Below are 25,283 nucleotides of genomic sequence, written 5' to 3'. Positions count from 1 at the left end.
AGTACAGCAAGCATCTAGAGAAGCTGAGGGGCTCCTCAGACAAACCTTCGTGGAGGTGATGAGCATCACTGTCTGACAGGAAGAATCCGAAAAGGTAAGGCTGCATGAACATCCCAGAGGCCTCTTTAGGTTCAGAGGGTCACTTCTTTTTAATATGGGGAGTGTAGAGTGGGCACCAAGAAGCTTTGGTTGATTTCAAGAATTGTCAGAATGCCTGGGGAAGGCTGATGTGAGGCCCTTCCTGTAGTGCAGCTGTCTGGGGTTGTTGGGGACCTCACTGCCACCGTTTTAGTTTTCTCTGTGGTCAGAGATTCACAGGTTATTTTCATTTGGTCTCCTTCTTTATATTGTGGAAGAATAAATTTAGGGAAACATAGCTTTCATCTTAAAGAAATAGCATAAAGGGTTAATAAACCTTTGCAGGCATGTCAAGGTGCCAGACGGGGTCAAGTGAACAATCAAATGTACTGAAAGATGACTAAGAAGTCAGCAGATGTCCTGTAAAGAACCAAAAAGGACAGTTGCTACATACATTTTAAGGGTGGTGGCTCATCTCAAAAGGTACAAGAAGAACCAGAATATAACACAATAGGCTTGTATCTCTCTCTCTCTATATATATATATAATCCAACGTCTGTCTGCCAGTCTGTATATCTTTCCACTTTTCACGAGAGAACAACTTAACAGATTTAGATCATTTTTTTTTCTTTATATAATTTGCTTGAACATTCCGGCTGATTTTGTGACTTCTCACATCACACTGTGTATCACAATTCGCTTGTGGTGTCAATTTATTTGCGTGAATCCGAGAGACACGCAGCAGGCTGAGGGCAGGGGTGCGGAGTCTTTCTCACTCATGGTTGTACCTTACCTCCGCTTAGCTGGCAAATGAGACAACTACTTAACGGATTTAGGTCGGGTTATTTTCTATAATTTGCTTGAACATTCCAGTTGATAGGGCGGCACAGTGGTGCAGTGAGTAGTGCTGCTGCCTCGCAGTTAGGAGCGTGGAGCTTGCATGTTCTCCCCATGTCTGCGTGGGTTTCCTCCTACTAGTTAGGATATAGCGGGTTGGATAATGGATGGATGGATTCCAGTTGATTTTGTGACTTCTCACATCGTGCTAAGTATCATAATTCACTTGTAGGAGCAATATATTCGCGCTAATACGAGAGAGAGGCTGTGGGCCGAGGGGAGGGGGAAGCGTGACGTCAGGAGTAGGGAGCCAGGCGGGCTTTACTGTCCCATTTCACTACTACATGGACAGAGCTGCTGAGAATGGCTAGTTTGATGTAAGTCATTTGGGTGTAAACCAACGAACCAACCAGAGTAAAATGTATGCATTGATTGATACTGTATGTTGTGACAGATGTCCAGGGACCTTGCCCCACCAATATGCCGGACGTACGGAAATACCAGAAGGAAGGCAGTGTTTTCCATGGGCCCCCTGGGTTGTACGAGGGCACTGAGATGGGGGATCCAACCCTGTGCTCCAGGGGGCACCTGGATAGCCCCTGGAATTGAATATGCAGCACTTCCGCCACACTTGGGAGTTCGGCCAGAAGGAGGACTGAATTCCCTTGCAGCAGAAGTGCTGCTGGATGTTAATCAGGGGCCACCTGCAACACATCAGGGGACTGAATGAAAGGGGCCGCCTCACTCCAATCAGGAAGCCAGAGTTGGGTGGGAGAAGGACAGAGCTTGCCAGTGAGGAGTTGGAGGAGGCCGAAGAAGCAGAGAGGAGTCAAGAGAGACTGAGCTTTATGGTGATTGGTACATTGTGTGCTGTTTAGGGTTACGGGTTGTGAATAAACGTGTATAACTGAAGACTTTCTGTGTCAGCCCGTTGGTGTTTGGGTCCAACATGTCCACAATGCAAATTCAACACTTTAAAAAATGGACCTCTGTTCTTCGTTTCTCTGATCATTCTGACCAGGCTGTAACAGACTGATTTTGATGAAGGCATTTTGCTAAGGAGTAATTAAAAGACACAATGAACAGTTCTTCTCCAGCCTGATTCCTGATTTGTCCTGTTAGAGGATAAGTTTCTTTCTTTAACTCTTTGAGGCCTGAATATTTTTTGCAGGCATCTCAGTTTTCTAAAAAGCACACAAAGCAAAGGTTTCACATGTAAATCAAAGTAAAATGTCTCTGTAGCTGCGGTCGACGCCTGCTCAGCATCTCTGGTGGCTGTGCAGGAGCAGCTCGATGACTAGTAGGAATGGCTGCCTGGCCTGTCTTCACGTGGCAGTGCGACGCAATCTGGTTGGTACCTCTTTGTCATTGTAAGTGGCGGTCCTCCTAGGTAAACGTTGCCGTAGGCGCATCAGCTACACATGCGTGTTCAGCACCATGATCGTCTGGGGACCAATTAGCTGAAGCCGGTACTTTACTTTCATTTTCAGTCCCCATCTTCAGATCACTTGCTTCAAAATCAGAGTCCGATTCGGCGATACTACGCAAAATGTCACCGATGGAGTATTTTGCTTTGTGCATTCGCTTGGGTCTCTCGCCAGATTTCGATGCCAGTTTAGAGGTTGTTTGCTCTTCGTGACTCATGCATGTGCAGGTATTCGAGGTCAAATCAATGAAGCTAACTTTCCTTCTAGCTAAAGGAGTCGAACTAAAACATAATGGTGAGTTTTGTCACCGTTTACGGTTGATTACCATCCTCTTCCCCTGAATTTCAGCAAAAGTCGACATCCGCCCCGAAAGAGTTAATAAGACGTTACATTTTTACCACAGCTTCTTTGACCTCCTGCTGTAAGTGACGCACTTCATTCATTGTGTTTCTTTTTCACTTTAGATGAAGGTCGGTGGTGATGTCTTTCTGCTCTGTGTCCTTTGTAAGTATCGACTCAATGGATGTGCAGTAAGTCGGGCATGTGGGGAGGCTCTGTTCATCATAATGAGAGTACAATTGTTCCTTACTTTCTTTCAGACTCTCTTTGCCAAGTTTTAGGAAGGTTTATTAATAAAATGTGTAGCGATAACAGAATTGGAACACTTTCTCTAAAAATAATTAAATCAAATCAAATAGCCTTTTATTGTCAATTTACTATATGTACAGAACATACAGAAGAATCGAAATACTGTTTCTCTCTCATCTTCATAGTACAATAAAATATAAAAAGTATATAAGTATAACATATAAGGTAAATATGTGGTGGGCTAGCGCCCTGCCTGGGGTTTGTTTACTGCCTTGCGCCCTATGTTGGCTGGGATTGACTCCAGCAGACCCCCGTGACCCTGTAGTGAGAATATAGTGGGTTGGATAATGGATGGATGAATGGATGGATATAAGAGAAATAAAATTAGAACTTGTAAAGTAAGCCTAAGTACAATGTGCAATAATCAGTAGTGCAAAAGCCACTTACAGTAAAAAGTGAGAAGGTGCATTATAGAGAAACTTATGAGATGTACAAAAAGACAGCCAGTCAGCAGAAGATGTAATATTGAGTCCTTATGTAATACCAGCTGAGGTAGGGTACTTGGTAGATAGTGACTCTTGTTACGGTCCAGGGGCAAGGGGGGAAGATAGTGGACTGAGTTCAACATCCTGACAGCTCGGTGAATTAAGCTGTTAGACAGTCTTGTGGAGCGGGCCCAGAGGCTCCGGTTCCTTTTCCCTGAGGGGAGGAGGCTGAAGAGGGAATGTAAGGGGTGGGAAGAGTACCCAGCAATGCTAATGGCTCTACGGGTGAGGCGAGTGTGGAAAATGTCCTTGAGGGAGGGCAGTGGGGCACCAATGAACTTACTGGCCACATCCACTATGCATTGCAGGGACTTCTTACAGGAGGCAGTGCAGCCTCCATACCATACTGGGATGCAGCTAATGAGGATGCACTCGATTGTGCCCCGGTAGAAAGAGCACATGATGGAGGGAAGAACTTGTGCTTTCTTGGCCAGTGATGTGGTGTTAACTGACCAGGAGAGGTCCTCGGAGATGTATGTCTCCAGGAACTTGGTGCTACTCACCCTTTCCACAGCTACACCATCGATAGTCAGTGGGGGGATGCTGTGGATGACCTGTCCTGAAATCGAGCACAATATCTTTGGTCTTACCCATATTCAGAAAAAGTTTGTTGTCTTTACACCACTGGATTAACTGGCTAGCCTCATTTCTATAGTTGGCTTCGTCATTATTGGTGATGAGGCCAACCACGGTTGTATCGTCCGCAAACTTTACAATGTGATTGGAACTGTAGATTGGTACACAGTCGTGGGTCTGCAGAGTAAAGAGCAAAAAAAAAACAACTCCTTGCAGGGAGGACCCAGGAAGCAAACCCTGGTCTCCTTACTGCGAGGCAGCAGCGCTATCACTGCGCCACCCACTTTTGTTCATTCAGTTTCTTATCATGTTGTTTAAAAAATGTTTCTTAACATCACACATTCAAAGCAAGGGAACCCTTGTGTTTGATAACTGGCAGTAATAATCTAAAATACAGTGCTATATAAATGTTTGGGCCCCCCCTCTGAGGTTGCCTGATAATTAACTACGTCTTCATAAGAGAAAATGACAGCAATATGACATTTTTTTTTTTTGCTAGAGAAAAGTAGACAAGGGGCTGTTTATCAGACCAAAATTCTCATTGTAGCATTATTGAGGTGCATGAAATAAAATAAAATGTAAAAAATGGCATGTGCAAAAGTTTGGGCACCCTTTTAGTTGAAGACCTGTAGTCATTTAATGTTGATAGGTTGCAGCACAAAATGGCTTTGATTAGCTCGTTAGACCTGAAACCTCAAAGACAGATGCAACCAATCATGACAAAGGTCATTTAACAGAGGTAACTGCTAGTTGTGCTTGTCCTTGGTGACAGTGGCAACATGGGAACCTCGAAAGAACTCTCTACTGACCTAAAAACTAAGAGAATCCATTGTTCTAAATCAGGAGAAAGGTACAAGAAAAGATCACAAAGGTTTGGACCGTCTGTTTCCACAGTCAGAAATGAAGTGAGGAAATGGAACAGTCCTTGTAAAGGAAAGATGTGGTAGGCCAAGAAAAATATCTGATAGGCACAGCCGAAGGCTGCTTAGAGCGGTCACAGACAAACCACAGACCACCACCTCCAGAGATCTACAAGCACATCTGGAGGCTGATGGTGTCCTTCTGCATTGTTCAGCACACAGTCCGGCACACTTTGCACCGGGTGATGCACGAAGCGTCTTTTTTGAGTCCTCTTGAGTCTGCAAGAAGAGTCACACGAGATATACAGAAGCACATCTGGACAAGCCAGAAACATTTTGAAAAAAAAAATCCTGTGGACAGATGAGACTAAGGTTGAGTTATTTGATCACAACCAGATGTGAAAAAAAAAGAAAACACACCCAGCATTCCAGTAGAAGAACTTGCTGCGTCACTGTAAGATTTGGTGGAGGGTCCATCATGTTCTGGGGCTGTGTGGCTAGCACTGGTACTGGAAACCTTGATAAAGTTGAGGTCCGCATGAATTCCTCCCAGAATCAGCAGATTCTTGACAAGAATGTTCAAGAGTCTGTCACAAAGTTGAAGTTACGCTGGGGTTGGATGATCCAAAGCACAGTTCAAAATCTACCAAGAAAGTCCAATGTGCTAGAATGGCCATCCCAGTCCCCCATATGTGAACAGAATTGAAAATATACAGTATGTATTGATTTGAAGCAGGCTGCCCACGCTTAGACGCCTTCAAACCTGACTGAACTGGAGGCATTTTGTATGGAGGAATGGTCCAAAACACCAGCCGCCAGAATTCAGGGACTTGTCAGTGTTGTGGTGAATAAAATCTGCAAATTTTCCTCTATATTTTCATTATATTTTGCTCAAGCCAAACAAAATGAATTCAAATGCAGGATACTTGTATAAGCATTTTAACTTCAAAAGCATATCCTCTTCCCAAATTATACCTCACAGTTGATCAAACAAATTGGTTTACAGCCTGGGAATAGAAAATACATTGATACCTCAGGCTATTGATTACTTTATGACCTAAAAATGGATGGCATTTTATGAACATCGATTGCTAAATCAACTCCGCCCTGGGACTTTTATCTTTGACATCTGTAATTTGTTTCAGTAAGCTTTTTAAGACTAAATATATCCAGACTTTACTATTGATCTTATTTTCTGTTACTTATTATTGTTCTTTAACACTAGAATTACCAGAGCCTATGAAAAAACTCGTAAATCCGTCCCACCTTAAATCACTTCTTAAAATCGTTCACAGCACTCTACCAGCGTCTTTTGTCATCTAAATGTGCTGATAAAAATCAGGCTGCAAGCAGCCAGCTATTCCATCCCCCCACCGACTTAGAACGTGCACAAACTTCTCCCAGCTCATGCCTTGATTGATTATCTGGGAGTGAAGTGGAGTTTTAGAGTGGAAATAATAGATCATTATTTGGAATACACGCATTTCATGTGTGTTCCATTTCTACAGTAATCCGTGTAAACACATTTTTAAAACAGAAACGTTTTTCATATTGTAGTAGTAAATGACAAAATGTAAGCATAAACTATATAATGTATGAAGCCTGAAGTCCAAATATCAAACACTTTCACAAAAGGTACAAATATAGCAGAACAAGTATGCTTTTATTCAAAAATATAACTGCAGAAAAAAGCCACCTTAGCATGCCATATTGACACATATTTACTACAGCTACCACGGTAGCATAATGGTATCAGCCGCTGACTATTATTCAAAAGGTCATGAGTTTGATCCCACATGGTTCAGTTTTGAGAAGTAAACTGCTCTTATTCTTAATATTTTAGAATAAAAACATACATTTGATTTCAGTGTGTAACAGCCAATGTAATTTATGATACTTGTAAAGGTTAGTTTTTTTTTTATTCACTTTTCATTCTCTCAGTCGTGTTCAGGATCCTTCCCCCCATCTGAGAATGCTGTTTTCACATAAAGATGCTCTGCAGCGTACTTGTGACTGCATTCTCGTACCAATGCTTGCGAACTGAAGTGCCCGCGTGCACTTTTCGTGGCATTACACGTCTATTTTTTGAGCATGCCCGTGTCGCTCAAACACAGGAACATATGTTGGTGTACAAGTATAAAAAACAAGTGCACTTCTATTCTAGACTATAAGTGAAGAAAAAATAAAGCAAGTTACAATAGGCGGTTGATACGACAGCTTTGTGGTGCAATGCTAAGAACTGCTGATTTCCGATCCGTGCTATATAAAATCATCACATTCAAATATTAACAATTCCCACACACCCTTCCTACATTCACGACATGTGTACTTGTTGCAGTGTACACATCTGTCTGTGCTATGGTTCCTATTACACTGAATGAGCACCTGACACTGTACTTTCTTCCCTATATAAATAACATTCGAGTATAGCGCGTCTCCAAATAAATCACATTTGAGTTATAGCGCGTCTTTATGTGAAAACAGCAGTGTCAGATGGGGGGTATCGCGAACGCGACTGAGAGAATGGAACTGAATTAAAAAAAGCTAACCTTTACAATTATCATGCATTTACAGTGGCTCTTACAGACTGACTGAAATCAAATGTATGTTTTTATTCTAAAATAGTTAAGTACATGCAATATTATTTGAAAACGAACAGCGTCAGATCGGGTTTGAATACACGCTGCGACGCTGAACTCCCTGTCTATATAGTAATAACAGTAATTTTATTATTATATAGGAGCTTCGCTGTCTGCCTATCATATAGTGCCTTTCCTTCCTACCTATCTATATATCTATCCCCTTAGCTGCTTTTTATATATGTATTATACAGTGCCTTCCCTGTTTATTTATATATCTAGTGCCTTCTCTGCCTGTTTGTCTGTCTGATTGCATATAGCGCTGAACTTACTACTCTGTACTATTCTGTCCTCTGCATGTCCTGGAGTACAAAAGAAACAGCACCATACAGCAACATGTGCGAACTGGCAAGATCGGGGAAAAAACACGCGGTCACTGATTACAAACCGCAAGATGAATGAAAGAGACAATATATGTAAAAACATCATCGCACTAATGCAATATTATTTGAAAATGAACAGCGTCAGATCGGGTTTGAATATGTGCCCGTTCTGATGCTGTTCGTTTTCAAATAATATTGCATGTACTGTGCGTTGAAACTGCTGCACTGAATAAATTCAGTTCCATTCTCTCAGTCGCGTTCACGATCTCCGTTCCCCCCCAACCCCCCCAAATCTGACAATGCTGTTGTCACATAAAGACGCGCTAAAACTCAATTGTGATTTATTTGGAGACGCGCTAAACTCGAATGTTATTTATATAGGGAAGAAAGTACAATGTCAGGTGCTCATTCAGTGTAATAGGAACCATAGCACAGAGAGATGTGTACACTGCAACAAGTGCACATGTCGTGAATGTAGGAAGGGCGTGTGGGAATTGTTAATATTTGAATGTGATGATTTTATACAGCACGGATCGGAAATCAGCAGTTCTTAGCATTGCACCACGCAAGCTGTCGTATCAACCGCCTATTGTAACTTGCTTTATTTTTTCTTCACTTATAGTCTAGAATAAAAGTGCACTTGTTTTTTATTCTTGTACACCAACATATGTTCCTGTGTTTGAGCGACACGGGCATGCTCAAAAAAATAGACGTGTAATGCCACGAAAAGTGCACGCAGGCACTTCAGTTCGCAAGCATTGGTACGAGAATGCAGTCACAAGTACGCTGCAGAGCTGCAGCGCGTCTTTATGTGAAAACAGCATTCTCAGATGGGGGGTAGGGAAGGATCCTGAACACGACTGAGAGAATGAAAAGTGAATAAAAAAAAAACTAACCTTTACAAGTATCATAAATTACATTGGCTGTTACACACTGAAATCAAATGCATGTTTTTATTCTAAAATATTAAGAATAAGAGCGGTTTACTTCTCAAAACTGAACCACGTGGGATCAAACTTATGACCTTTTGGATACTAGTCAGCAGCTGATACCATTACACTATCTTGGCAGCTATAGTAAATATGTGTCAATATGGCATGCTAAGGTGGCTTTTTTCTGCAGTTATATTTTTGAATAAAAGCATACTTGTTCTGTTATATTTGTACCTTTTGTGAAAGTGTTTGATATTTGGACTTCAGGCTTCATACATTATATAGTTTATGCTTACATTTTGTCATTTACTACTACAATATGAAAAATGTTTCTGTTTTAAAAATGTGTTTACACAGATTACTGTAGAAACGGAACACACGTGAAATGTGTGTATTCCAAATAATGATCTATTATTTCCACTCTAAAACTCCACTTCACTCCCAGATAATCAATCAAGGCATGAGCTGGGAGAAGTTTGTGCACGTTCTAAGTCGGTGGGGGGATGGAATAGCCGGCTGCTTGCAGCCTGATTTTTATCAGCACATTTAGATGACAAAAGACGCTGGTGGAGAGCTGTGAACGATTTTAAGAAGCGATTTAAGGTGGGACGGAATTACAAGTTTTTTTGTAGGCTCTGGTAATTCTAGTGTTAATAAATACTAACTTGTTTTCATCTTTCTATACTTTGTCTTTATATGTGGAGTGATTTAAGTAATAAAGTAAGATTTATTTTTTATGAGCACCTGGAGCAGCTGGAGGCTTGCCATATGCTCTGTGCTTTGAGGTTTATTAAGGCTGAGGGTTAGAGCTCTACCCAATTATAGAGAACAGCAAATAAAGTAAGACATCATTGGCTGGTAAATGGCCTATAGCCAAAGATGTTGAGCCTTTGTATGTTTAAATATATTCCTAGTATTTAGGTCTGAGATATATACACTGCTGAAAACAAAAAAAGGAACTCTTTTTAATCCGAGTATAGCATCAAGTGAATGAAACTTCTGGGCTATTGATCAGGTCAGTAAAGTAGCAGGGGTTGTTAATCAGTTTCAGCTGCCTTGGTGTTAATGAAATTAACAACATGTGCACTAGCAGGGAAACAATGAGACGACCCCCCCAAACAGGAATGTTTTTTTCGATAGTTTTGCATTTGGCTACGGTCAGTAGATAGATAGATAGATAGATAGATAGATAGATAGATAGATAGATAGATAGATAGATAGATACTTTATTAATCCCAAGGGGAAATTCACATAATCCAGCAGCAGTATACTGATACAAAGAAACAATATTAAATTAAATAGTAATAAAAATGAAAAAATGAAAAAAAAAAAATAAAAATAAAATTAATGTTAGCATTTACTCCCCCGGGTGGAATTGAAGAGTCGCATAGTGTGGGGGAGGAACAATCTCCTCAGTCTGTCAGTGGAGCAAGACAGTGACAAAAGTCTGTCACTGAAGCTACTCCTCTGCCTGGAGATGACACTGTTCAGTGGATGCAGTGGATTATTCGTGATTGACAGGAGTTTGCTTAATGCTCGTTGCTCTGCCACGGATGTTAAACTGTCCAACTTTACTCCTACAATACAGCCTGCCTTCTTAACAAGTTTGTCCAGGCGTGAGGCGTCTTTCATCTTTATGCTGCCACCCCAGCACACCACTGCATAGAAGAGGGCACTCGCCACAACCGTCTGGTAGAACATCTGCAGCATCTTACTGCAGGTGTTGAAGGATGCCAACCTTCTCAGAAAGTATAGTCTGCTCTGACCTTTCTTACATAGAGCATCAGTATTGGCAGTCCAGTCCAATTTGTCATCCAGCTGCACTCCCAGATATTTATAGGTCTGCACCCTCTGCACACAGTCACCTCTGATGATCACAGGGACCATGAGGGGCCTGGGCCTCCTAAAATCCACCACCAGCTCCTTGGTCTTGCTGGTGTTAAGGTGTAAGTGGTTTGAGTTGCACCATTTAACAAAGTCTTTTATTAAATTTTTTTTTTTTTTGTCAGTGTCACTACTGGTAGCATGAGGCGATACCTGGACCCTACAGAGGTTGCACAGGTAGTCCAACTTCTCTAGGAATGCAGGCACATCAATACGTGGCATTGCCAGAACGTTTGCTGTGTCACCCAGCACAATCCCAAGGACATGGAGGAGATTTCAGGAGACAGACAGGCAGTTACTCTAGGAGAGCTGGACAGGGTCCCTCGTAGAAGGTCCTTAACCCATCAGCAGGTCCCACCGGTATCTGCTCCTTTGGGCAAGGAGGAACAGGATGAGCGCTGCCAGAGCCTACAAAGTGACATCCAGCAGGCAGGCCACTGGTGTGAACGTCTCTGACCAAACAATTAGAAACATACTTCATGAGGGTGGCCTGAGGGGCCAATATCCTCTAGTGGGCCCTATGCTCACTGCCCAGCACCATGGAGCTCGATTGGCATTTGCCATAGAATACCAGGATTGGTAGGTCCACCACTAATGGGCGCCCTGTGTTTTACACAGATGAGAGCAGGTTCACCCTAAGCACGTGTAACAGACATGGAAGGGTCTGGAGAAGCCGTGGAAAATGTTATCCTGCCTGTAACATCATTCAGCATGACCGCTTTGGTTGTGGGTCAGTGATGGTCAATCTGGGGAGGAATATCAATGGAGGGACTCACAGACCTCTACAGGCTAGACAACCACACCTTGACTGCCATCAGGTATTGGGATGAAATCCTTGGACCCATTGTCAGACCCTATGCTGGTGCAGTGACTCCTGGGTTCCTCCTGGTGCATGACAATGCCCGGCCTCATGTGGCGAGATGATGAAGGAATTGATACCATTGACTGGCCCCTACCCTCGCCTGACCTCAATCCATTAGAACACCTCTGGGTGGGACATTGTGTTTCGGTCCATCCGACGCTTTAGACTGTCCAGTACCTCAGTGATGCCCTGGTCCAGATCTGGGAGGAGATCCCCCAGGACACCATCCATCATCTTATCAGGACATTGTCAGGCATGCATACAAGCAAGTGGAGGCCATACAAACTACTGGATACGATTTAGAGGTACTGCAATGAAATTTCGTCAAAATGGACTCGCCTGCCTACCATATCATTTTTTCCCTTTGCTTTTTGGGGTGTCTTTAAATTCAGCCCTCTGTAGGTTGATCACTTTCATTTCCATCAAACGATGTGGCATCCTGTCTTCCTAACACATTACCATATCAGTCCATATCAGTAGAGAGAGCCAGCAGGAATTTTTTCCCATTGAGATCTGAGGTGTTTTCAAAGTGCTCGTTTAATTTTTTGGGCAGTTTATAACACATTGTATGCTGATAATAAGTAAGTCTCTTGAAGTGACAAGTTGTGTTATTCCTAAGGCACTTGTGTGGCTTAAAGTGCTAGAGGTTAATTAGCGTGTGTGTGTGTCATTCTTGGGGCACTGTTGTGGTTAGGGTGTGTGTGTGTATGTGTGTTATTATCAAGGTGCAGTAGTAGACCAATCCAATAACGAACCTGACCAGTGTAACCAGCAGACAGACAACAACACAGCCAGTGGCTATAAGGAGGCGTCTACAGGCTGTGATTTCAGTTTCACTAAATATCGGTGGGATTATTCCTTTGGGGCGCCCAAATTTATACACAGGCCTATTTTTGCTTACATGCACGTTAAATTGGTTCTGTTGCTCCAATAAAAAAATACTTCACTACTGAAATGTTGCTGTTTCCATAAGGTATAAGATATGTCGCTGCCTCAAAAGCTTAGCAAGTTATAAACTGATACAGTGATTTTATTGGGAGTGCCCAAACTGTAAGTGGATCAGACCTGTGCAACGCTCAGGAGGAATTATGGACTGTTCTTCCTTACAGAACTGCTTCATTTCTTAAGAAGTCTGGTGTGAACGGCTCTCTCACGGCATCGAGTAAAGCAGAAGTATTCTCAAAAGACCGTCACGTACAATAGTGAAATATCTCTGCTTTGTAACAATCCACACAAAGAGCCAAAAAAAGCAAACAGAACGTCTCATTTATTGAACTGACGTCACTGAAGTGTGCTGACTGCTCATTACTGACGGCTCATCTTGATTACCAAGTTGATTTTTAATAGAGCGAAAAAAATGGGAGGATTGCTTCATCTCTTGAAGTAAGAGTGAGAATGAATTCATCAGACTAAAAAATAATAAATTAAGCTGTGAATTTTTCCAGTTGCAGGTCCTCTAGATGCCAGGAGCTTCAAGGTGACATCTCTCCCAGGTGTCACCATGTCCCTGAACTGTTCAAACAACAGAAGTAACTCCCCGATGTTCTGGTACAGACAGCTCTCTGACCAGCCTCCTCAGCCCGTGATGCAGTCATTCACAGCTCAGTCTTCAGACCACTATCTCTACAATCATCCTCAAGAGAAGTTCTCAAGTAAAGAAGGTCACACTTTAGTCATCAAGAATGTAAGCCATGAGGACTCGGCAGTTTACTACTGTGTCAATCTCAAACAAATCCCCCTCAGATTCACTGATGGAGTTCATCTCATTGTTGAGCCTGGTCAGTTCTTTTTGTATTTTTCTTTTCTTTATGTGCACCTCACACTGTTTTAGACTAATCTGTAAAGTTTTTTTACTATCATGAGGCTATTTACTTGTATGAAATTAAGAACATGATAGTGACTGTGCTTTTCTTCCATTTTCTGTACTGACAAAGAGTAAAGTGACCCAGATAGATTTAAAGTTCAAAATATGTATTCACTTTGTAGGAGGAAATATAAGAAGACATTCTAAAAATCCACAAGAAAATATGTGGGAATGTGGCACATCAGGCAGGAGTGTAGAAGTAAAAATAAGAATAACGGTAAAGCACTCGTGATTCATAAAGATGTGAAGTCCCTGAGGCTGAGCTGAGAGTGAGAGTGACACCTGAGCTGTGGCAGGAGTGACTGAGGGGGCTTTTCGATTCACTTTACTGAGCCGATTTTTTCATACTGTCCTAACCCTAACCCTAAATGAAGCAGATCTTTTGATTCGCTCGACTCTTTAAAGGATTAGACACTGGATTGCATCACAAACATGTAATCATTCTTACATAATGTGCACTGTAGAAAACAAAACAGTGAAGCATTCTAAATATCAACGTGCAGTTACTTTATTGAACTTGTATGGTGAATGAGAGAATCATCAGTGACAGAAGTTTCGCTCACCAACAATAAAATGGTTTCAACTCAAATTAATCAGAAGTGAAGGGAGTCAAGGCCCCTGATTCAGACGGTGTTTGCACATTACTGAGTACTGAGCGTACTGGAGTGAGAATGGCTGCCATCACGTCATCCAGGTGGGTGCTCAACATGAGTGGTGGTTGAAGTGGCTCCCAACTTTCTATGTAAAACATTTGGAGTAGTCAGAAAAGAATTATTAATATTCAAAATCTGTCAGCATCAGTGAAGCAGGAGATGCTGATAATATCAGGCAGGACACAATTAATTAATTTGATTTATATGATTTACTGAAAAGAGTAATTGAAAACAGAATAAATCATTCATGAGTCGCCCATCACTAACAGTCACTGGGGCTGAAAAGGGCCACACATACGACCTCATAGAGTCTCGAAGGAACTGCAAATGAGAGCAGGAGGTGACAGCAAAACAAAGAAATGTGCAGATCACTATTATATAGTGCCTTTCACTCTCTATCTATCTATCTATCTATCTATCTATCTATCTATCTATCTATCTATCTATCTATCTATCTATCTATCTATCTATCTATCTATCTATCTATCTATCTATCTATCTATCTATCTATCTATCTATCATATAGTACCTTTCTATCTATCTATCTATCTATCTATCTATCTATCTATCTATCTATCTATCTATCTATCTATCTATCTATCTATTATATATCTATCTATCTATCTATCTATCTATCTATCTATCTATCTATCTATCTATCATACAGTGCCTTTCTTATTGTTCTAATTGTGATTTGATATTATTTCATTACCTTCCTCATTCAGCTCCTCAGTGACTCAGTCTGGAAGTATCTTAAGACACCTCATCTTCTCTGCTGGCCCCTTTTAATTGTCACTTTGCTGGTAGTTTGTCTTTTCAGCTCCCATTTTTTTTTCTTCTCCATCAGAGCGTTTATACCAGAAGGCTGAAGTTTTTCCTGTGTCTTTAATTGTCCCGGCCGTCCTGTTGGCTGTGATGACCCCCTTTGCTGTGTATTTAGCATACAGACTGACATGTAAGGGTACGTATGGACTTCATTATTGCATGACCATGACACACTGGTGGTCCCAGCTCTTTCTTTGATGTTCTGCCACTACATGGGTACGGAGGATCTTGTCTTACAGTGAATGATTTATTGTGAATGTGCTAATAGAGTGTCACATTAAGTTTCTTACTCAGTCAATCTTTCCACTTGGTGAAACAGATATCACTCAGGTCATATATATATATATATATATATATATATATATATTTTTTTCAACAGAAAAATCAAGAAGAATGTCCGGAGTTGTGGATCTGATCCAGAGGTACCACAGCTGGTAATAATGTTGGTTTATTCTCTGATTTTCCTGCTGTGTCTGCTCCAAACATTTTATCACAAAGTCATCTCATTTATAACAGAATTGTGTGACCACAACAGCATGTCCACATCAAGCCATCTTTGAGTACATTTTATGTAGACTTCGTGCCCATCTTCTCAAAATACATATAAGCATTACAGACACACCCAACAGCCACAGGCAGAAGAATCCAGAAGATCAAATTCACTTATTCCTTCTCCTGGCTGAAATAATGTGTTTCCATATTTCAGAAATCACTAAATTGATGTTGATGAGCTGAACATACAGAGCTAAACTCAACAGCACAATCTTGAGAGCAGTAGGGTGACTATATTGCCCAAAGCATTGGGACCCCCCTCTAAGTCGTTGAATTCAGGTGTTCCAATCAAATCACTTCCTTGGCCACAGGTGTATAACTTTGAGCCCCTCAGCATGCAGACAGCTTCTACAGACATTTGTGACACAATGGGTCGCTCTCAGGAGTTCAGTGAATTCCAGCGTGGTACCATGATAGGCACAGAATAAATTTATTTTCTGGCACAGAAGTCCATTTGTGACATTTTCTCCCTACTAAATATTCCATAGTGGGATTATAAAAAAGTGGAAGTAATTGGGAAGAACAGCAACTCAGCCATGAAGTGGTAGGCCACGTCAAATCACGGAGCAGGGTCAGAGTATGCTGAAGTGGGCAGAAGTCGCCAACTTTCTGTAGAGTCGATAGCTACAGAACCCCAAAAGCTCAAGAACAGTGCAGCATAGAGGGAGAGTTTCATGGAATGGGGTCTCCATGGCAGAGCAGCACACATCACCAAGTGTAATGCCAAGCGTTGAATGCAGTGGTGTAAAGCCCACCGCCCACCTCTGGACTCGAGAGCAGTGCACATGTGTTCTCTGGATTGACAAATCATCAAATCATGCAATCCGATAGACTCGCCTGTCTGCATTGTGCCAAGTGTAACGTTTGGTTTTGGGGGGATTATGGTGTGGGGTGGTTTTACAAGGGTTGGGCTTGGCCCTTTAGTTCCAGTGAAAGGAACCCATTTTGGACAATTTCATGCTCCCAACCTTGTAGGAAAAGTTTTAGGAGGGCAACATGACTGAGTACGTACCAATACACAAAGCAAAGTCTGGAAAGAAATGCACGACTGAGGAACTTGACTTGCTTGCACAGAGACAGCCCTGACCTCAACCCGACAGAACACCATTGGGATGAGTTTGAGTGGAGACTGCGAGCGAGCCAGGCCTTCTCGTCTAACATTCACTCGTCCACAAATGCTCTCCTGGTCACACATTCCCATCAACACACCCCTACACCTTATGGAAAGAAGAGTTGAAGCTGTTTGAACTGTAAAGGGTGGTCCAACTCCATATTAAAGCTTATGTATTATGAATGGGACATCATTTAAGTTCATATGTGTGAAAAGGCAGGCGTCCCAATACTTTTGGCAGTATAGTGTATTTAGAGCAGCGTTTCTCAACCTTTAAGTATTTGCGACCCGGGTTTTCGTAACAGTTTTAATCGCGCCCCCCTAATGTTTTTTTGAAAAGAGCCCACTAATACCAATTTGTTCTTTTTTAATTAATAATATATCATAGATGCATATTTTATTATACCTACTTAACTTTTATTGACATTTGTCTAACTCTATATTTATTTTTCTAGTAACAGAATGTAGTTTAAGTTAATTTGTTTTGGTTTCAATAGATGTATTTTTCATATTTTTGATCCTTGTTTTCTTTTTTTCACATCTTCACGCCCCCCTTTTTGTTACTTTGCGCCCCCCTAGGGGGGCCCGCCCCACAGTTTGAGAACCACTGATTTAGAGTAACGTGTGTTGCGTAGTCCGATTACTTTTTAAAGTGACGACTAACCTAACACAATATTTAGTTTATTGAAGTAAAATCCCTGTGTTTCTATTATCCCAGCAGCACCGGGTGTAACACACACAGAGCCCACTTACCCGTGTGGCACTCGTTTGCAAGGCTCAATGACACAGCCAAGTAGAAAAGAACGGGCTGCACACAATCCGGTAAGAGAAACAAATTAATAATAAAGCATCAGTGTAGTTTTCATCCAGCAACTTTCTATAGATATTGTCACAAGAACGAGAATGAGAAATTGAAAAGGTTTGGGGCAGCCACCCGTATAATATTACCCGGCTACAAAATCGATCAAAAAGAACAGACATGTTCACACGACTGAGGTCAAAACAGAACTGACTGCTGCCTTAAGATGGCGGCTTTTAAATGCATGGAGAGGATGTGATGTAATCGGGACCAGAACTGGAAGTGACGTCATTGGCTGCCGCAGAACTGGGCGGGACTTCCCGAGAATGGTCTGCAAGGAAATGAGAGAGAGAATCAGTGCACTTCGCCACCCCTTGGTCCGGCAAGGAATTGCATCTATTCAGGCCCTTTAGTTGTCCCCTAATCGCGCGTGTGTGACAGGACCCTCCTCAACCCAGACCCGTTGGGTTGGGCGACCTGCACCGAGAGGTCATGAACATGAGAGAGACCATTGGCATTGGTGTGGAGAGAGCCCTTCCGATGAACGAGTGAGAACTTATAAGGTTGTAGATCAAGGAACCATTTAGTGACTCAAGGGTTTGACTCCTTGTGTAGGGCCGTCCACTGTAATGGTTCATGGTCCGTGACAAGTGTAAACTCCCGACCCAGGAGGTAGTACCTCAACTATGTAATCTCCCACTTGATTGCAAGAGCCCCTCTTTCCACCACCGCATACCTGGTCTCCCAATCCAGCAGTTTCCGGCTCAGGAACATGACGGGGTGTTCAGCGCCATTGACACTCTGGCTCAGCACTGCTCCTAGGCCTGTGTCCGAAGTGTCCGTCTGGAGAATAAAAGGAAGCAGAAAGTTAGGTGCTTTCTGTCTGCTGTCTTATCGGTCCATACCACAATGTTGGCGGCTCTCTTCTTTGTTAAATCACTCAAGGGCGCAGCTCTCTCCGAAAACCAAGTTTAGCTGGAGTACCCGGCTAAACCGAGAAATGCTTGGACATGCTGTCTGGTTCGCCGACGTTTTTTCATCTATCACCTCTGGGATGGACTAGATAACTGCTTTGAGCTCTCGCCTCTGTCGGGGGTTCAGACCTAATTAAGTGTGTTGGTCTGAGCAAATAATGAGCGGGGCTGGCCGAAGGAGGGATCGGGATCCCTTTCCTTCCACAGTTTCAGCAGATTCACGTGATATATCCACTCGCTCGGCCGACGATTGGGCTGTTTCACCAAATTGATGAGCCCTTTCCTCTCCTTAACTTCGTATAGTCCATGCCAAAGAGCAAGTAGTTTAGAATGGGAGGTGGGAACCAACACCATGACACGATCCCCTGGTTGGAACTCCCAGAGCATAGTGCCATGGTCATAATAGCGGGCCTGTTCTGCTTGCACTTCCTCCATGTGACTTTTTAGTACACGTCAAATTTAGTGACCCGACATTTGTGCGATAGACATATGAGCGCCGACAAAATAGCGCCCATTAAAACGTGGCGTCAAAATCACACCGACAAAATCGCGAAAGTTTCATTAAATATGAATTACTAGTTTAAGGCATATATATAATAATGTTTATTTTAGAAGTCAATATTATGAGACACGGCACGCAGATAGTCCTTAAGATCACACCCTGCATATGTAGGAGGAATTGCAGCAAGACGTCTTGATAGTTGAGCGTATTTAGACTTGCTGGCTGCCTGACTGCTGGTAATTCCGCTTTGTATACGACGCGTTATGTCAACCCTCGACTGAGTTATTTGTTCGAGGCATGCCATCAGCAGTTATAATAGTTATAACCTAGCACATAATGTGTACATAATGCGCACATACGCATCCCACTTGGCCTCTCTCGCGATTTTGTCAGTGCGCATTTGTCAAAAACCAGTTAGCGAGTTTGTCGGCGCTCATTTCTCCGTCGCGGTTTTGTCGGCGCTCATATGTCTATCGCTCTTTTGTCGGTGAACCGTCAAATTTTCCCAAATCTATTGCGTAACTACGAGGGAAGAACCTCTCCTTCCCAACCATCTTTCAAAATGTCCAATATACCCTGGGGTTGCCGTCCGTATAATAATTCAAATGGCGAGAACCCCGTTGAGGCTTGAGGGACTTCCCTGTAGGCAAAGAGTACAAGGGGAGGAGTTGATCCCAATTCCTTCTCTCCCCACTGACCACCTTGCGAAGCATCAGTTTGAGAGTCTGATTAAACCTCTCCACTAAGGATGATACGCCACAGTCATTAAGTCACAGGTGTTGAACTCCAGGCCTGGAGGGCTTCAGGGGCCGCAGGTTTTCATTCTAACCATCTTCTTAATTAGTAACCTGTTTTTGCTGCTAATTAACTTTTTTCGCCTTATTTTGAATTAACTTGATTCAGGCTCCTTTGTTTCTTTTTCCTTAATTAGGGTTAGGGTAAGGGTGAGACACAAAACTACCCGCCACATGAGCAGCTCACCACATTACCTGAAAATAAAGAAAGGTGAAGGTCTCAGTAAGGCTGATCTCTCAGGTCACCAAAACTTTTTGACGATGTTCTTAGAAAAAACAATAAATCAACAGTTTTGGAAATGTCTGCTGTGGCAGAATGAGAGCAGCAACAAGACATGGAATTAAATAATGAGTTTAATTAATCGCAAGAATCGCCTTTTCATTAAGAAACCGGTTGGAGTTTGAAGCCCCAATTTAGCTGGTCATCTGTCACCTCGTTTCAAATCTCATTCCTGTTTGGCTGCCATTTAATGAAGAAAATAATCATTTCAGAGGGCGGAATCCTTAAAAACAGGGCTATTAAAATGAAGGGAAACGTAATTTAATTAGCAGTGAAAACTGCTCACTGATTAAGAAAAGGGTTAGAATGAAAACCTGCAGCCACTGCGGCTCTCGAGGCCCGGAGTTTGACATCCCTGCTTTACGTGCTTTATTTTAAGTAACTTAGCAAAGTCTCCGAGGTAAACGGCGTCCCTTGGTCCGTAAGGAGTTCATTAGGGATGCTGACTTGTGCAAAAACCCCTACCAGTTCCCGTGCGATGGCTTTGGAAGTAGCTGAACGCAACAGAACAGCTTCTGGATATCGGTTCGCATAATCTACGAGGACTAATATATACTTATGTCCTCTGGCTGAGGGCTTCAGGGGTCCCACTATATCGACCCCTATTCCCTCAAATGAGACATCAATTAAGGGAAGGGGAATGAGAGGAGCATGATCCCTCCTAGGAATTTGCCGCAGTTGACACTCCGAGAAAGAGATATCAAAACATTGAACCTCCTTGTTAATTCCCGGCCAATAAAATCGGAGCTTGATACGCTGTAATGTTTTCTTGGTGCCCAGGTGGCCTCCTAAGAGGTGGGTGTGCGCAAACTAACAAACCTGTCGCTGGAAGGTTTCGTGGAATTAGCAACAACTTCCGTACCTCCCCCTCATGTTCACTGACCCGATATAATAAATCATTTTCGATAACAAAGTGGGGGCCCTGAGGCATGGGCTGATGGGTACGTTGGCCATTGACAAGTACTACTGCATTCTTCGCAAATTTCAGGGAGTCATCATTCCATTGCTCCCTTTAAATGAGGCTGGCGTCTCTCTAAATTGAAAACTGGTTTCTGAGAGAGGATCCGGTCTGACCTCAAGGGATCCGACAGACAGACGGATCAGGACATACGGGTAAAAGCAATGAGAAGTATTTTAATTTTTTTTCTTGTCTAAACAGTGCCCTACTAAGAACCAGAGCCACAATAAGATAGGTAATCAATAATAATATTCACACAATTCTCTCTCACTATATATCTCCTCCACACCTCCCAGTAAGCTTCTTCCACCTCCACCTGACTCTGGCTCTCTTGCTGGGTCTTCAGCAGTCCTTTTTATATTCCTCAATCTGGAAGTGCTTCTGTTCTTCCGTTCATGTGATTTGCTAGCACTTCCGGGTCAGAATGAAGTACTACCTAGTCACGAGGACGATAGCCCAGATGTACTTCCGGGCTATGGGTGAGACATGACTCCCCAGGTTCTTTTGTAGTGTTCCCTGGCGGCACCCATGGTACCCAGCAGGGCTGTTGTATTAAACTACATGTCCCATAGTGCCCTGCAGGAATCCGGGTCACCGCTGCCATCTAGTGGCTAGAGGGAAGTAGTGTCCCAAAGAGATTGGCTTCCCCAATACTTCCATTCTGCGGGCATCTCGGCCAGATTGAGCTGCTGGCCGTCTATCACAGTGCCTCATTCGGGACTCTGTGAGCAACACAAAGTCAAACCAGTGGTACCCAAGGATTCTCTGAAGAGACACACATGAAGGAGTCCATTTTTCATCTCAGGTCACTGGATAGCGTCCATGTCTTGCAAACTGGAAGCACCAGAACTCTAAAGACTTGGACCTTCGTCCATTTGCACAGATATCGGGAGCGCCACACACCCCTTTCCAGAGACCTCATGTCCCCCTCATGCTCTCCCAATCCATCTACTGACTTCATAGGAAGAGTCACCAGAGACATGAACGTCACTGCCAAGGTAAGTAAACCTCTCGACTAGGTCGACACTCTCTCCGCAGACAGACACACTGCTGATGGCTATGCCCAAGAGGTCATTAAAGGCCTGGATGTTGGTTTTTATCCAGGACACTCACAAGCCCAGACACTCAGACTCCTCACTCAGTCTCTCGAGCGCCCCGATCGGAGCCTCCATGGACTCCAAGAAGATCACAGCATCGTCACAAAGTCAAGATCAGTGAATCTTTCTTCACCAACAGATGCCCCACAGCCGCTGGACCCCACGACCTTGCCCAACACCTAGTCCATGCAAGCATTGAACAGAGTAGAAGCAGAACACACTCCTGATGGACACCAGAATCAATTGGGAAAAACGTAGAGGTCCTGCCTCCACTCCACACAGCACTCACAATACCAGTGTACAGGCCGGCCATGATATCCAGCAACCTTGAGGAGATCCTGCAAAGTCTCAGGAGGTCCCACAAGGGCAGCTCGATCAACTGAGTCCAGCGCTTTACGAAAATCGACAAAGGCCAAAGAAACTCTGCCGATATTCGTGTTTGCGCTCCATGAGAACCCTCAGTGTCAGGATGCGGTCGATGGTAGATTTCTTAGGCGTAAAACCAGACTGCTCTGGTTGCTGGAAGGTGAGCAAGTGATCATGGATCCTATTGAGGATGACCCTAGTGAGGACCTGGTTATCCTGCTGTAGTTGCCCCAATCCAGACGACAAGTCCCATTTTCCATTCAGTTGGGATGATGCCAGTCTCCCAAATGGAAGCAAAAATTACTTGCAATGCCAGGAGGACAGCCTTACCCCCAGCCTGGAGAAGTTCACACCTCAGACCCCTGCAACCTTCCCTACCCTCAGCTGGTTCACTACCTGTGCATTCTCAGTGAAAATGTTTTTTTTTGGGGGGGGATCTTCACAATAAACCAAAAAAAAAAATGGCAAAAATGAAAAAAAGCTTCAGGTTGGAATTATTAACGAAAATTCACTTCATGTCATCTTTGTTTCAGGAGGGTGGTGTCCAACTAGAAGGTGACTACCAGGTAATCTGAATTTTAGAAGTCACAAAAGACTCCTTTCAGTACAATGAAAATGCAACACTGACTTGCTTGGTTTTATTCTTTTTATTTCATTTTAGACGCTCTCTCACAAGGATCAGGCTGTGTATGAAGTGTGCGCCCCACAAACAAACACAAAAAAGCAGTGAGCCAAGGACGTCGAGTCTTCATTTCCTCCTCTTTTCTCCCGGATCTGCATTGACATGAAAACCTTAGCCTCAGTTAAGCTGCTCACAGTCTGACCAACAGAGGGCGCCATGGCTTTAGGTTTTCCAAGAGAGTCCCCAGCTGTTGACTTCTGCACCCAGCGTGACTTTGACTCTGTGACGTGGCTCACCCGGTGGCCCCGTTCTGATCTGATCTTTCCATCTGCTCCTTTTAATCTCCATTCGGTTTCATTTCTTTCACATTGTCACGTTTCTCAGATAAAATAATAAATCACTCACAACTCCTGGTTTGCTCGTTAATTGAAAGCCAGCTGGCCGATTTCTCTGTTAGATTCTCCAATGCAAGGTTCTGCATTAAAATCTCAATACCCAGTTATGGTGTCACTGTGCGGGTCCAGGGCCCATCAACACCTGCAGGCCTGGTCACTGAACATCACAAGATCTTGAACCCTGCTGGGTGTCGACTTTGGGGGTCTGCATGTTCTCCCCACTTCCATGTGGCCTTCCACCTGCTGTCCCTGCTTGGCAGTTCACTCAGGGTGACGTCTCCCTACTCATTTGTGTCACAGATGACCTGTCGATGCAGACGCCTGGCCAGTAGCTCAGGACCAAAAGTATTAGTGAGAAGTAATACAAAGCTGTCAGATGTTAAAAAAAAAATAAGGAAGATTTAACACAATCATGTGAAAAAGTAAATACACCCCATGGAAATACTTGACTTTTAAACATATTTTCAACGTTCTATGTACAGCTGTGGCCAAAAGTTTTGAGAATGAACCAAATGTTGGTTTTCGCAAAAGTTGTTGCTTCCGTGTTTTTAGATCTTTGTGTCAGATGTTTCGATAGTAGACTGAAGTAGAATTACAAGCATTTCAGAAGTTCCAAAGGCTTTCATTGACCCTAACCCTAACCCTAACCCTGGCAGGCTGTCGATCAACTTATGGGCCAAAACCAGACTGATGGCAGCTGTCCATTCTTGCAGAATCAGAATTAGTGGGTTTTTGTTTGTCCACCCGCATCTTGAGGACTAACCACAAGTAGTCAAAGGGATTAAACTCTAGGGAGTTTCCTGGCCATAGACCCCAAATTTCGACTTAGTTGTCACTTTGGCCTTATGGCCCGGTGCACCATCATGCTGGATTGTTCATTGTTTGTCACCAAAGTGTTCTTGGATGGTTGGTAGAAGTTGCTCTCTTGTGTTCTTAGGCCAAAATTGTGAGTGAGCCCACTGCCTTTGCTAACGTGAATGGTCTCAGGATGCTTTACTGTTGGCATGATGGTAGCGCTGCTCACCTTTTTCTTCTCAAAGAATCAGAAAGGGGATTCATCAGAGAAAATGACTTGACCCCAGGAGTCCTCAGCAGTCCAATCCCAGAATATCAGTCTGTCCCTGATGTTTTTCTTGACTTCTTTTCTGCCCTTCTTGACATCCACTATGCCATCCTCCAAAAGTCTTTGCCTCCCTCACACCTGACTGCTGCCCTGCCATTCCTGAGAGAGCTCTATACTGGTGGTGACCCCTATCCTGAGCCACGAATAAAGAACGGGACCAAAACATCCTCCGAGAGCAACTTCTCCCAGCCATCCAAGAACAGTTTGGTGACCAACAATGAACAATCCAGCATGATGGAACACAGGGCCATAAGACAAAAGTGACAACTAAGTGACTCGGGGAACAAAACATCGACATTTGGGGTCCACAGCCAATAAACTCCCCAGACCTTAATCCCATTGAGAATCCTCGAGAGGCGGGTGGACAAACAAAAACCCACCAATTCTGATTCTGCAAAAATGGGCAGCTGCCATCAGTCAGGATTGGGCCCAGAAGTTGATTAACAGCCTGCCAGGGTGAACTGCGAAGGTCTTGAAAAAGAAAGAAGGGCCAACACTGCAAATATGGACTCTGTGCATAAACTTCATGTCATTGTCAATAAAAGCCTTTGAAACTTCTGAACTGCTTGTCATTCTACTTCAGTCTACCAGAAAAACATCAGGGAAAAAGATCTAAAAACACCGAAACAGCAAAACTTTGTGAAAACCAAAACTTGTATGATTCTCAAAACTTTTGGCCACGACTGTGCAAGAGGGAAAGAAAAAAGCAGAAGACGAGTGTCTGTGGTGAGCTGTCACTTGTAGCAAAAACCACCGCTGCTCCCCTCCATGTCCGGTCCTGTAGAGCAAGGAGGCTTGTGGTTGGTGAGTAAAGACA

The 25,283-nt window shown here is 43.2% G+C and overlaps 1 gene segment (V, D, J or C); it reads left to right on the top strand.

The window, feature by feature from the left end:
• Nucleotides 1–23,374, top strand: LOC120514952. The segment is given in 7 exon segments: nt 1–94; nt 2,807–2,846; nt 12,997–13,329; nt 14,916–15,029; nt 15,273–15,315; nt 22,860–22,892; nt 22,988–23,374. Coding segments are annotated over 5 exon segments (549 nt in total).
• The last annotated feature ends 1,909 nt before the right edge of the window (nt 23,375–25,283 follow it).

This window comes from Polypterus senegalus, chromosome 1, assembly GCF_016835505.1.
Source record: "Polypterus senegalus isolate Bchr_013 chromosome 1, ASM1683550v1, whole genome shotgun sequence".
NCBI lineage: Eukaryota > Metazoa > Chordata > Cladistia > Polypteriformes > Polypteridae > Polypterus > Polypterus senegalus.
Note: the sequence above shows the minus strand (reverse complement) of the source record. Positions and strands in the feature narration are given on the sequence as shown.